This window comes from Nannobrachium achirus (genome assembly GCF_963921795.1).
Source record: "Nannobrachium achirus genome assembly, chromosome: 9".
Taxonomy (NCBI): Eukaryota; Metazoa; Chordata; class Actinopteri; order Myctophiformes; family Myctophidae; genus Nannobrachium; species Nannobrachium achirus.
The window spans coordinates 36,857,368-36,870,835 of record NC_137818.1 but is presented as its reverse complement, the minus strand read 5'-3'; the positions used below and the strand labels follow the sequence as shown (position 1 = coordinate 36,870,835).

Sequence of the window (13,468 nt, the reverse complement as noted above, 5' to 3'; positions counted from 1 at the left end):
GCCTCACCTGACTGAACTCTGCCTTGCTCTCCCCATGGCTCATTACACTAGCCTAGCATCACACCTCTGCAGGACAACACAAGCTGCATGATATGGCAAAAGTAGTGCAATATCGGAATATTATTTTTAGATATGAAGTACACAACCACTCAAGTGAGAAGGCAACATTTAAGTGGAGAGTGTCGTGGTTTGAGCTGATCTGCTTTTAAGCTCTCCTTGTGAAATAATTACTACCTAGTACCTACTACTAAAATCTGGATTGTTCACACTCTATCGTTGAATCTCACCGAGCTTATACTTTAATCATTCTTCTTTCTTTCAGTGAACTTGCAAAGGATTATGGGCCCTTGTGATGTTGGCTCCAAGGATTGCTTTCAAATGAGAACGCAGCAACTGTTATGCCCTCAAGTAGTCCGTCCCAGAGAGGAGAGGAGGAGGGGGGGGGGGGCAGTGAAATGAAGAGGAGGAGAAGTGACGAAGGTCGTTTGTAGCGTTGAATCAGGTCAGTGCTAAGACAGAGTGTCTGAGTGTCTGTGGCCCTGCCAGTGGCTGTGACAGCGGCCTCAAAGTGCCACGGAGAGTAAGTAAGATGGGCTGGCAGGGTGGAGCCCAGAAGTTCTTATATTGTCCTCTCTCTACTGTGACTTATTACTTCTTAATCTCAGTTCAGGTCAGTCAGTCAGTCAGTCAGTCAGTCAGTCAGTCTCTCTCTATCTCTCTCTCTCTCTCTCTCTCTCTCTCTCTCTCTCTCTCTCTCCATCTCTATCTTGTGTCAGACAAGCAGAAGGTCCAGACAGAACCATCCAGTATGAGTGATGTTTCCTACCCTGGGAGCCTCACACTGCAGATCATGGCTGTGAAGGGTTTTTTCCCCCCTATCACACGGCTTTTCACAGGCAGAGCAAAGGGGGGAAAAAAGAAAAAGAAGCAATAATGCTGACAGGGAATAATCGCCTCTGCTCTCATAGTCTCCCCCCCCCCCCCCCCACACTTAATGGCATTTTCTTTCATTCCACTTGCCCAAAAATAGCACAGAGGGATAGGTGAGGCAGCCAATCCCATGTGATATTTAACCAGGGAGATCTAAATAAAGCTTATATTAGCTTACAGTGCAATCTGACTGTTTCTCTCTCTCGCTCTCTCTTGCTCTCTCTCTTTTAATCAAATGTGCATCATAAGTTAGAGATAGTTTTCAGTATATTTCAGTAATTAGTTATGGACACAGCAACAAATCTGTGTGTGTGTGTGTGTGTGTGTGTGTGTGTGTGTGTGTGTGTGTGTGCGTGCGTGCGTGCGTGCGTGCGTGCGTGCGTGCGTGCGTGCGTGCGTGCGTGCTTGCGTGCGTGTGCGTGTGTGTGAGTCTCTGACTTATCAATAGCATGCAGAGATTCCACCAGGTCTGATGGGGATCCAGACCTTTTGGTTCTGATTATATCAAGATCGTTAAGATGATGTATGCTTTCCAGACCTGGCAGCCGACCCAAATCCCATTGGATCCCAGGCGGTCAAGTTTCCCGGCACACCTTCTCGCTGCACACTCACAAACTCTCATAGCCCCCCATCTGCATGTGAGTAAATCCCCACAACTGGTTGAGAGAAACGTGGATTCACCACAGCACCGGCTGTTTCATCTGGCGCTAATTACATTGCTAATCTTTACCAGAGCTGTGGCGAGTCTAAATATAGAGACAGCGCACCGGTGCTATTAATCCTTATCAAGTAACCCGATGGGTGTAAAATAAAAATGGCTGTTTAATCTATACTCAGCATCAGTAGTTTCACTGGGGCTGGTCTGCTTCAACGCCGGCCTACATAATGATATTAAACAACACTGTGACATAATATAACACAGTTCCACATGTCAAGCCTTGGCGTGGAATTAAAGTGAAGGGGTGAATTAAGAGGGACATGAAATGTAGTACAGTACAAGTACAGTTAAACACCCTGTCTAAAAGGAACATCCCAAATAAGACCTTTTACGGTCTTTTTTAAGTTGGAAGCCCACGTACGTTGGATGTCATCTTTATCGATACGAGCTCTCATATTTTGCTCTTGTGTGGAACGGTAATTAGTTGTTAGGCCGCCGAACTTGGGAGAGAAAAAGAAAAATGCTGACGGCTCCAGACGGAGGAAGAACCCGCACTGCGAGACAGCGGGCATGATAGAGACGGAGTCCTATAGCAACTCCGGAGATGGTGTGAATCTCCAGACAGTAAAAGAGCTGGAAGACTGGGGTGATAAATCTTTGATGGGCTGCTGTGTCTGTATCCCCTGGCTCAACCTCAGATACCTCTAGCTTCAGACTTGACCTGCATGTAAGCACACTACGCACACACTGGAGTGTCTGCAGGATAGAGAAGGCAGACCAAGGGCTATAATTAATGCTCGCTGCACTTCTGCCTACCCGATGTTAGCATTGGTACGGCAGTAACGGCACGTGGAATTTTTCACTGAGAAACCCGTGAAGAACAAACCTCGGTCTCTCGAGGGGTTGATCTAACCTTGATTCACCCTTTTTTTTCTCAAGTATTTCAAGTACGAGTAGTGTACAGAGATACACTGGGTTCTAGGCCAAATTGATTTCTTTTCCCCTAACAGAGTCAACCAAGTGAAGCTCCTGTCCCGTGGTAGAAAAACAGTCACAGTCTTTTTTTAACAGGAAGACAGAATAAGCAGTCAAGGTTAACATGGCTGACATATCCTATCCTGCTGTTAAATGTGATTTGTACGGAACCTAAAGACCTTCTAATCCATTGACATCTTTCTGCATAATCCGTTAAACGCTATAGATTTATTGACTGCTCATTGACCACGAGGACTGTCTGGTCCTAAGCAAGGCATTTGACATCCACTTATCTGTGAGGCTACAGACACAGGGCCAGTGTATTCTTGGCGTGCAACATGAAAGGAGAACAGAGCGTTATTGGCAGCTCAGAGTGCTACTGAGATGTGATAATGAGGCCTAAAGGAGGGGAGTGGGAGGTTAGAGCCTTTATAGGTAGCTAGCTAGCTGGCTAGTGTGGTGCCCGGCACCCTCCGAAGTTGACTGAAGACCCCATGGAGAGATGATGAGGGGATTCAGCTGGGAGCTGGGGAAGAGGTTCCAATTCTGTCTTCCCACGGTTAGTAAAGCCTTGACGCTGCGACTTACCGTTTCTCCCTCCTCTTCCCGCCACCCGCCCCTCCTTTCAACCTCGTCTCTCTACGCCGCCTCTTGCTCGGCGGTGGCTAATGAAACCGAACAGCGCCGGTTCCAGATAACGTCTCTCTCCTCCTGACAATCACCTCTGACATTACGCTAATGGGGACTTTACTGATGTTAATAAAAGCGGTCAATAGGGGGTCCCTGGGGGGATTAGCAGCCAAGGAGGCAGAGTGGTGGTTCTCATCACAGTTGGAGCAGGCAGGGATACCGTTAAGACCCTAGAAAAATATATATTTTCCCCCCTACTTCCCCACTGCTTCTGCACACTGACTGCCCCCAAGACAATGACATGAGGCATGATACCCACAGTGCACACGTATGTCCGAATGAACCCAGTACTGTATGGGTGTGAATGTGGGTCACACACACACCGCACTAACACACACACACACACACACACACACACACACACACACACACACACACACACACACACACACACACACACACACACACACACACACACACACACACTTAGCTGGTCATTAGTGTTCATTATTCCCCTTTTGATTCTTAATAGCAATTACTGTGGGAAGAAGACACAGAGGACTGTAGCCTCCCGGGACTGAATGGAAATAAAAGAAACCTAACAGGACTTGACACGATATTACATGTAGATATGGAGAGAGTAGAGAGTAGAGACCTATAGAATAACTGGAGATTTAAGAAGGAAAAGAGCCTTGTGATCAGCTTTCCATTAGTGCGTGCGCCGTGCGTACACACACACAAACACTCTGTGGGGGGTGGGGGAGTATGTTTGTTTGGATTGTGCTGAAGGAAAATATTATCGCTTTGATGGTTGCCAAGCCAAATAAATTCAATTCATGTAGGAATTTCTCTCAGTGAGAATATACTGTACAATAAAATTACTTTTAACGGATTACAAAGCCACAAAATAATTGTGCATAATTACACGTAATGAGATAGTGATTTGATAACAGGATTCTGTGCTGCTACGGCATACAGTCACTTCACAGTGTATGTTTTTACCACAGCATCTTTGGACAGTGTGGTTTCTTGGCCCATCATTGACCAACTTTAGTTACTGGTTTAGAGGAGAGAACATGCAAAGCTTCTGAATGGAAGCAAGCCATGAGCCTCAACAGAATTCCCTCCACTAATTCAAGTGCACTGCAATGAATTATTCTGTTGCCTCAACTCGTCTAAGCTGAAGGCTGATACAGATTGCATCACTTGATGTGAGCACATTGGTCTGGTTAGTTGATTCGGTTCTTGATATTAACCTTACAAGTAAGTAAGCCTTACAGTAGATTTCCCCATAAGAAAAGTTCTGCACTGTTCAATATTAAACAGAAGGACATGGAGCCACAGAATGGATTGTTTTGATCCAGCGACAAAAGAGAGGCATACTGCTGTGTTAATCATATTCATGCTGCACTGAATGTGAATTTGTATGTGTATTTGTGAATATGTATGTCTAGTGGTTGCCACTCACCGCTTTGGTGCAATGCACTTCCTTTCCCAGCAGCCAGTTGAGCTCCAGATGCCCCTCCCCCTGGTAGCAGGACTGCAGGCGCTCCTTGATGCGCGTGTTGATGTCGCGGATGGAGAAGACGCAGAGCGCAGAGTCGTCCGGCGGCCGGTGGAACTGCTTCTGGCCCTTGGAGAAGATGGTGAAGAGGACGTCGTCCTGCGCGCTGATGTTGAGCGAGGCGGCGAGCACGCGGCCTGGCTTCCCGAGGTAAGCGGCCTGCAGCAGCCGGTACTCCACGCCGTTCCGCACACAGCCCACAGGCAGCGACACGTAGGAGTGGAACTTGCGGTCATCCTTGCAGAGGCGCACGATGCGGGAGGTGTAGAAGAGGTCGTTGGAGGAGCCACCAGATGACATACTGTTCTCTGGTGTCTCGGGCTGCACGGTTAGGAAGTAGACAAAGCCGCCACTGGCAAAGCCATAAACGTAGTAGATGTCGAAGTGGGAGACCAGCGCCAGCGTGTCAGAGGGGATCTTGATGAGGGACGATACAAAGTCTGTGTGGAGTTCATAGTCGAGCATGGAGGAGGACTCTGGGTCGCGGGGCAGCTTGCGACTGGAGATGGTCGGGAAGTAGTCCTGCTTGCCGTCTACGGCTGTGCCTATGTATAGTGTGCCATCCTGGCCCTGTGAGGGCACGATGACCCCATACATGGTTCCCGTTTGGTTAACACTGGAGAGGTAGTGCTCTTTCTTATGGGATGGTTCCACCAGGATGAAGAGATCATCCAGCCGGAGGAGTTTGCAGACACCCTGGTAGAGGCTGCCACAGGCCAGCAGGCGGTTCTGGGAGTAGTCGACGAGTAGAAGCTTGTTGACGTTGTTGGTGGAGACCAGGGGCTCCGTGCATGGCTGAACGATCAGAGGGGGGTAACAGGCCTTGTTGTCATCCTCTGGACCCGTGTCATGGGAAACCAGGAGGGTCAGGTTGCCGGAGAGCTTGTAAACTCGGTTGACTGCTCCGACGTACAATGCCCCTGTGGTCTGGTGGACGGTGAGGTGGTTGAATGCCCACTCCCGTCGTTCAGGATAGAAGCTAGTAAATGTCTGTCCCCTACACAAGGTACTAGAGGTTGCTAAGAGCCAGTAGCCTAGCAGGACAGCTAAAGCTCGAAGCGATAAAGTCCTGCGTTTCGCCTGCCGGTCCTCCATTCCTAACAGGGCCCTACAAGCAGCGGCAGAGGAAGAGGAGAGAAGGGAAGACAAGAGGGAGGGAGTAGACCTTCTCCTTTTGTTGAAGGCTAGCTTTCAGGTTCCAGTTTCATCAGGGTCTTCAACATGTTTCTGAAAGAAAAAACAAGAACGAAACAGGAAATTAATGTTAATTGGAGCCACAAAGAAACAATTCTGGCAAAACATTCTGGAAAGAAGGCTCTCCCTAGAGACAGAGATCAGGTCATGGTTCATCGCCAGTAAGGCAATGAGCTGTGGTGAGGCTGACGGAAACAATGGGGGGAAATCATTATGGTGCACATTCCAGAGGAGCTGCTGGACCGGGTAGGACGATGCAGGAAAGAGAGGCAGGTTCCAGCAACGGAAATGAGTCTGACTTGAGTCATACTGCAGCTTCAATCACATACTGTACACTGACCATGGTGTTTCTAAGAACAGTCCAGGAGGGAACAAATACAGATACTGACCATCAATACCTGCTTGAAGTCATGGGCACTCTGCAGTGAGTCATCTCCAAGTCATGCAAACTCAATTTAGGTTCATGATCCTTATTGAATTGGATAACATCTCTTATGACTTAACCACGTTAACCCTGTCATCCCTATTGTGGGAATGTCATTAGAGGCACACATTTTCAAAATGTTTCAAATATTTTTTGAAAATGCTTTAAAAATAGCAGATCTACAAGCTCACATTGATGCAACACATTGTGAGCTTGTAGGTTGTCTATTTTTTAATTAAGCTTTTTTTTTAAACCAATCTTTCAAAACAAAGGAGTGAAGTAGGGATTGTTTTTGCAACTATTGATTAAACAAAAAACGTAACAAAACACAACAATGAATGCAACAGCAGACAAAAACGGCACAGAGCTGAAACTCCCTGCGTCTTCTATTCCTCTGCTGGCTTTACCCACCCAGCCCCCCTTCCCCACAATCACTTGTCATCTATTCATATCTCTGAAAACATATATCAAGCAAAGTCTGCAATTTATGTAACTATGCTCAGCCTGTGCTGCAGATCTGTGTGTGCCATAAATCAAGAGACGGGCCCCCTCTTTGCAGTTTATCCCCAGGAGTTAATTATCTTGTCCACTGGAATGGGAAGGCCTGGATCTTATTACTGGAACAAAGTGAGAACAAATTGGGAGCCAGTTTCACGCACCCCTCCCCTCGTGCCTGCCCTTTTAAAGGGGGCCTGCTATACAAAATAGAAAATTATTAATTATTCTTTTCCCAAATGTTGCTGTTGTTTTGGTATCCTTTTATTCTATTTATCTCCCGCTGACACGATCAGGTCCTGGAGGGATTAATCAGTGGCAGCAGAACAATCATCCTTAAATGAATCAGGCCACCATATTAGACATGCACACACAGCCCAACCCCCGAAAATGCCATCCAACCCAATGTGTGTGTGCGACTGTGCGTGCTTCCGTGCGTGTCTTTAAGTCTGTAAGCAAGCGAGTCTCGTTCCCTCAGTATTATCAGAGTAGTCTATCAGCACCGAGCAGTATAAGGGGCTAACAAGTGGAGACAATGGCGGCGCATCCCAAAATCAAGTATGATTAGGCGTAACGATCCAACGAGGGTAATTACTGAAGACCTGGAGGAGGTGCGTAAGCTGTGGAGTGAAATAGGGACACCAGGGGCTTGAACGTGTCGGAGATGGGCCTGCATTGTTCCGTCACGCTTCACATTTGCATTTTCAGCAGCGAGGGCGCTGGGAAACAGGGGTGAGGGATGCGGCTGGAATAATCAGCTGCCGCTCCGTGAATTAGCATGCACTCTGAAGACGGCGGAACATAACAGGAACAGGGGGGAATAACACGGGCGCGAGGCCATTCTGAATTACAGCACCGATTCAGATCCACCTCTCAAGCGTGTCTGCCCTTTCATAGGCCTCTTCCGAAATCCGGTAATGGTCATCCTGGGGCCCCTCCCCTCGTCCAGTGATCAACGGGCGTGCTACTCAGCTCTGACTTTAATACAGACTCTTGGGGAGTGTATTGATCCGTGTGGTCCATAAACATAGGTCCAAGGGCCCAGTCGGGCTGCTCACGGCGTGTGTGCAGGCCGAGGTGTGGGAGGCGCTGGTGTCCCAGAAGCACTTTATTAGCATGGTCATAAAGGTGTCACACCACTGAAGCAGCTCGCGCTGGGCCCCTCTGCCCCGCGCCCCCACCCACCATCAACCGCCTGCCCTCAGCCATGCTCCTTTGTTTGAGTTTGCACATGCTAGATGTGCAAAGCGGATCCCTTTGGAGGTATAATCAGCCTCCCGCTGAGGCAGCTCTTTCCACAAGCCCTGCAGCCTTTTGCCCTTTAGGGCTTTAGAGGCACTCCTACCCCTCTCCAGCGAAGAATATACCGTATGCTCCCCTCCCTCCACCCTCCAGTACATGGGAGGAATATATGCATCACTCGCTTTTCATGTTGTGGCAGCAGCTGCAGGGACGAGGAGAGTGTGCCTGAATGGTGTAAATAAATGACTCCTCAAAGGTTAGCGGTTCATATTGCTCTTCGGCGAGCGAGGGGTGATGAGGCCTTTGTTTAAGTTGATTGCGCGACTGCCGCTTTGTCGCGCTCAACAGAGAGATTCCTTATTATGCAGCCATGGCTAGAGACATGAAAAGCAGATTCACCCCCTACTAGTGCTTTCTAGTTCAAAGCCGCGTCTTTGTCTCTGTTTATGAGGAGTCCGTTTTGCCGGGAAGAAACATTAACATATAAATGCAAACAGTAATGATTCACACTGTAGTCACCTACTGACCTAGAGAAAGGAGAGGGCATGTTGAGTTATGGCTGTGTTAGCCCGTTGTTATATGGCGGGTGAATTTAGCACAAGGGTGGCATTCTCGGATTTAAATTGCCTATAAAAATCAACGACTCTGAAAAGTTAGCTTCTGCATTGTGGAAGCACTACTGTTGCCTTTGTGACAAATCTTGACTCATTGCCTCATCAGCAAAACATGAAGAGTTATCTCTGTCCCTGCTGACACTCTTTACACACTACTGCTGAAAAAGCCCTGTTTATGAGTCAGATTTGATTTGTAGACACATTAAAACACAGAGAGGGATACTGAGTTAGAAAAATGTACCAGGGGAGCGCCGATGGCCTAGTGGTTAAGGCACATACCACACATAGACTGTAATGTGCCTGACAGCGAGTCGCAGGTTCAATTCTGGTCTGAGGTGGTCTGAAGACTCACCTCTTCAGACTCCACCTTACCCCCTAGCACTTGCCTACCCTCAATGACCATACGTTTAGTTTAGTTTTTATGAGGTTTTTAATATGTGCTTAGTCTACCTCTGTTATTCTTAGACTACTCTTTCTATGCATTTGATGTATTGATGTTGATGTATTAATGTACCTTGCACGCCCATTGTGCGTCGCTCTGGATTAAGAGCGTCTGCTAAATGCCTAAATTGTCCGACTGTCTCTACCCGTTTCCCCATCTCACTCCAATATATCAAAATAGAGGCATAATAGTGCACACACACATAAAAACTGTAACATCGCTATTACAATTTAACCTAGATATCATGGTTGGGTATTATGATTTCAGTAGCTTGAATTCATATGCATGAAAGGCAAGCAATTAAAAAAACAACTGCATTCCAGCACGCACTCAAGTTGTGATCATGGTTTGGGGGGTGAAATGTTGTTTTTGCTTTCATTCTGTTTAAATAAATGTATAATCATTCAGGATACAACAACTCGGTGCATTGACACGCTTAGGCAGACTGCTTCCGAATGCTTGTTAATCAAACAGGTCCCACTGGCTGCCTGCGCTTTGTCAGTGTGCCTGGTTGCTGGTCCCCGTGTCCAAATGTTGGCGGTGCCTCCAGCCACGGGGCGGCAGATGCAGCAGCCATGCCAACAGTGGACACAGGGAGCTGCATTGTGACAGATTATCTTTGAGAAGTGAAGCCCTTTCCATACCACAGAGAAATGAGAAAAGGCTGCCTGGCAAAGGGGATGATGACAAACAACCCAACAAATACTGAGAGGTTGTGGACAGCCTGGAAACTACTGTGCTGGATTTGGCAACCAGCAAAACAACTCTAGAGAGGCCAGGGTTTGAGCTGGATTTGTACTTAGCCGCACGTCGGTGTGGCAAACCAAAAATAGCTGATTTCCTAGATCAGAACGCATCATTGCGCAACACATTGTATGCTTGTAGATCGGCTCAGCCCTTAGGATGAGCTGTCGGAGCGGGATACAGAAGCTCAGAAACCCACAGTCAACCTGGGATAGGCAGCAGGTCTTCTGCCTTTGTGTCTCTTGACTGGTTCCCTCCATTTTCTTTGCCCCCTCATGCTAAGCTGCTTAACAATGCAGCCAAATGTGTTTGATCTCCTAAATTCATATTTACAGCAATTGTATTGCAGCAGATAAAGAACATAAACCAAAATCCGTTTATGCCGTTAAACCCATTGTTGTGGGCTCGGAAAAGGAAATGACAGATTGGGATTTCATGCCGTGGATTAATCCGTTATTCCCTGAGTGATTAATGTAAAGCGTGAAATCTCTACGCTTAAGTAAGACTGATACGACACCATTCAAACAGCCAACTTGCGGAAAAACACAACAAATGTACAGTACCATTTAATATAGTGAGAGGTTTACTTCACAAAATATCCCCAACTTTATTTTTTCTGATCTTGTGAAAGTCTGCAGCTTTAGCCATTTGCCTGGTAAAAATAGGTTTAATCTTTCCTGAGGGGAGATCGTTTTTCTATAGTAGCCTATAAAAAAAGCGATTAGCAGCAGAGGTTAGGCCATTAGTCTTCTCTCTTAACCGACACCCACAGTGGAGATAATGAGAGGGTTCGCCAGCATCCCGTGTCATGAAGTCGGAGGAGTTATATTTACGCATTCCTTTGTCTCCACAAGAAGTGGCTTTCTCCATTGCAAGCTTTATCTGACTGCTTCCAAGAAGACTCAACGCATCCATCATGTCATCTATCCTCTTTCCTAGCAACCAAAGGGAAATGACACAGTAGCAAAAGAGAGGGATGGCACCCTCAGAAGCCACAGACACTCCAATAACTGCTATCATTGGCCTCTGTCTGGTTTCCTGTGCGGCATGGCTTAAATTGGCTATTGTAAGTACTTGTGGCACTAGTGGGCTAAAAAAAAGAGGTTTGCTCATAATTGCGACCGTAGGTCGCAGTTTACTATCAGAACCGTCACAGCTTGACGTCTGGACGGGTAATGTCTGATGCTGTGGTTCCCCTGACACATCATTGTGACATCACAGTGATGTCAGATACTCAGATAGGGATATCCATATATTGTCATAAACAGGTGACATCACAGTGATGTCAGCTACTCAGAGCAGGGATCTCCATATATGGGCATAAAAGGGATTATGTTAGGGATCTCCATATATGGGCATAAAAAGGATTGCATCCCAGAGACAGGGATCTCCATTTATGGGCATAAAAGGGATTGTATGCCAGAGACAGGGATCTCCATATATGGGCATAAAAGGGATTGTATGTATGTATGTCAAATGTCATAGACGTCAGACAGAGGACTTTCAAATAACAAATAACTGAGTAAGCATGTTTGGGGTCTCGCTGCAATATCTCCATATACTGTACAGTACATGGATCTCCATATATGGGTACCAGGGGTCTCCATATATTGGTAACTGGTCCGATATACATCACTGGCCAGATGGCCAAGACATGGCGCGACCTCCCTCGCCATGTCGCCCTTAGGCGTCTTACTGTATGGTTAGCATATCTATAAACACAGAATGCATTGTGTTTATACTGCGTTTAGAAAACTGTATTAGGCTCGGAGCAATGACAAAAAGACAAAACAAACGATTATGTGCACTTGTACATGATTAAGCATGCACTCTAAGGGCTCTCCAACATAACACTTAGCAGCCAGTGTTGTGCAGCATTCTCTTCGTTAGTGACAGTGAAGCGCCACAGTCTTGGTCTGGGTGCAAAGGCCTGCAGCGAGAGCTCAGAGCGCTTCACAGTTCCGTCCTGAACTACACCCATAGAGGCCAGTCAGTCAAAGATCTTAATCAGCCTCTCACAATTATCACAGCAATGGAAGCATAGAAAAGATCCCATAACCCCCCGTCACAATGTGAGGATCTCCGTACGCACATATAAGCATGTCAACATGACAGAGGAATTGCGGGGTGTCAGCGTAACCGCTTATCCTTGAATGCAAACAAGGGCACACGCATCTAATCTTCCCCCTTTTAACCCCATCTGTGTTGAGGGAGTAAGCCCCCTTCAAGCTCTGTTTGAACGCCCCCCCCCCCCCCTCTCTCTCTCTCTCTCTCACACACACACACACACTCACACTCACACACACACACACACACACACACACACACGCGCACACGCACGCACACACACACACACACACACACACACACACACACACACACACACACACACACACACACACACACACACACACACACACACACACACACACACACACAAACACACACACACACACACACACACACACACACACACACACACACACACACACACACACACCTAAGACTCACACAAACACAATCCCAAATTGCTGCTCCTGTTTCCACTGACACAACTAAAAGAGCATACCCTGTACCTCTCCTATTATAAACCCGTCCTGGTCACACCAGTAGCAGCATGGCATACATACAGCCTCATCAGAGCTGTCTGTCATCCTGTGGAGGCAGCTTTCTGTTAGGAGGAATTTCCATGAATATGAATCATAAAAGAAAGTGGGAGCTACCGGTACAGCGAGGGGAAGAGGGGATCCTCAGCGGGCAAGGAGAGCAAACAGTCGAACGTCACCAGAGGCCACCGGATCAGATACACCTCTGCTCACACACGCACATGGGGAGTGATTGAATTAGACCCTTTGATTGACAACCATACATATTTTATCATATCTGAAGACGTTAACCGTTACCAGACGCATGCCGCTGCATAATTCCACCAGTTTGCAGGGGCTTAATGAAGGCAGAATACCTGCAGGATGCAGTGCTATTAGATGAAGGGTGGTGTGCAATTTACAACTCTGACTCTCAAGCTTTTTACCCACGGTCTGATATGCATTAGGCGATGGACGCCCATTTGATTTTATTTTGTATTTTTGGAGCTGTGTGGAGCTCCCTATACGTGGCCGTGTGTGTGGGTCTGTCTGTCTGTCTGTCTGTTTGTCTGTTTGTCTGTCTGTCTGTCTCCGGGTATGTAGCCTGCAGTAACCTTTTGTGACCACACGAGGGCGCTGTTGTTCAGGCCAGGCCAGACACACACACACACACACACACACACACACACACACACACACACAGCTCCACTTCGAACAGAGGTTCGATTTTAATCTCTGGGACCCAAACCTCTACTGTAAAGTTCTTCCATTTAAATCTGAGAGTGTACAAATGGAAACAAATGAACCCATACAAGTTAATTTAGTTCTATTTGTATACTCTGAGTTACTGTACATATTGTAAACCCATAAAGGTTCATTTGGTTCCCAACTATTAATCACTTAAGGACCCCTGGGGATCCTGAGACCCAACTTTGAGAACCACTGATGTAGAATTATGATATATATCTGTG

General features: G+C 47.0%; 1 protein-coding gene across 1 annotated transcript in view; it reads right to left on the bottom strand.

The window, feature by feature from the left end:
• The window catches only part of plxna2 (plexin A2), a 281,673-nt gene that overhangs the window by 242,814 nt on the left and 25,391 nt on the right, over positions 1-13,468 (bottom strand). The window contains exon 2 of the mRNA XM_080732455.1: positions 4,662-5,984. Coding sequence (XP_080588581.1) covers positions 4,662-5,852 — 1,191 coding nt within the window. The 5' untranslated portion in view covers positions 5,853-5,984. The remainder of the gene's footprint in view (positions 1-4,661; positions 5,985-13,468) is intronic.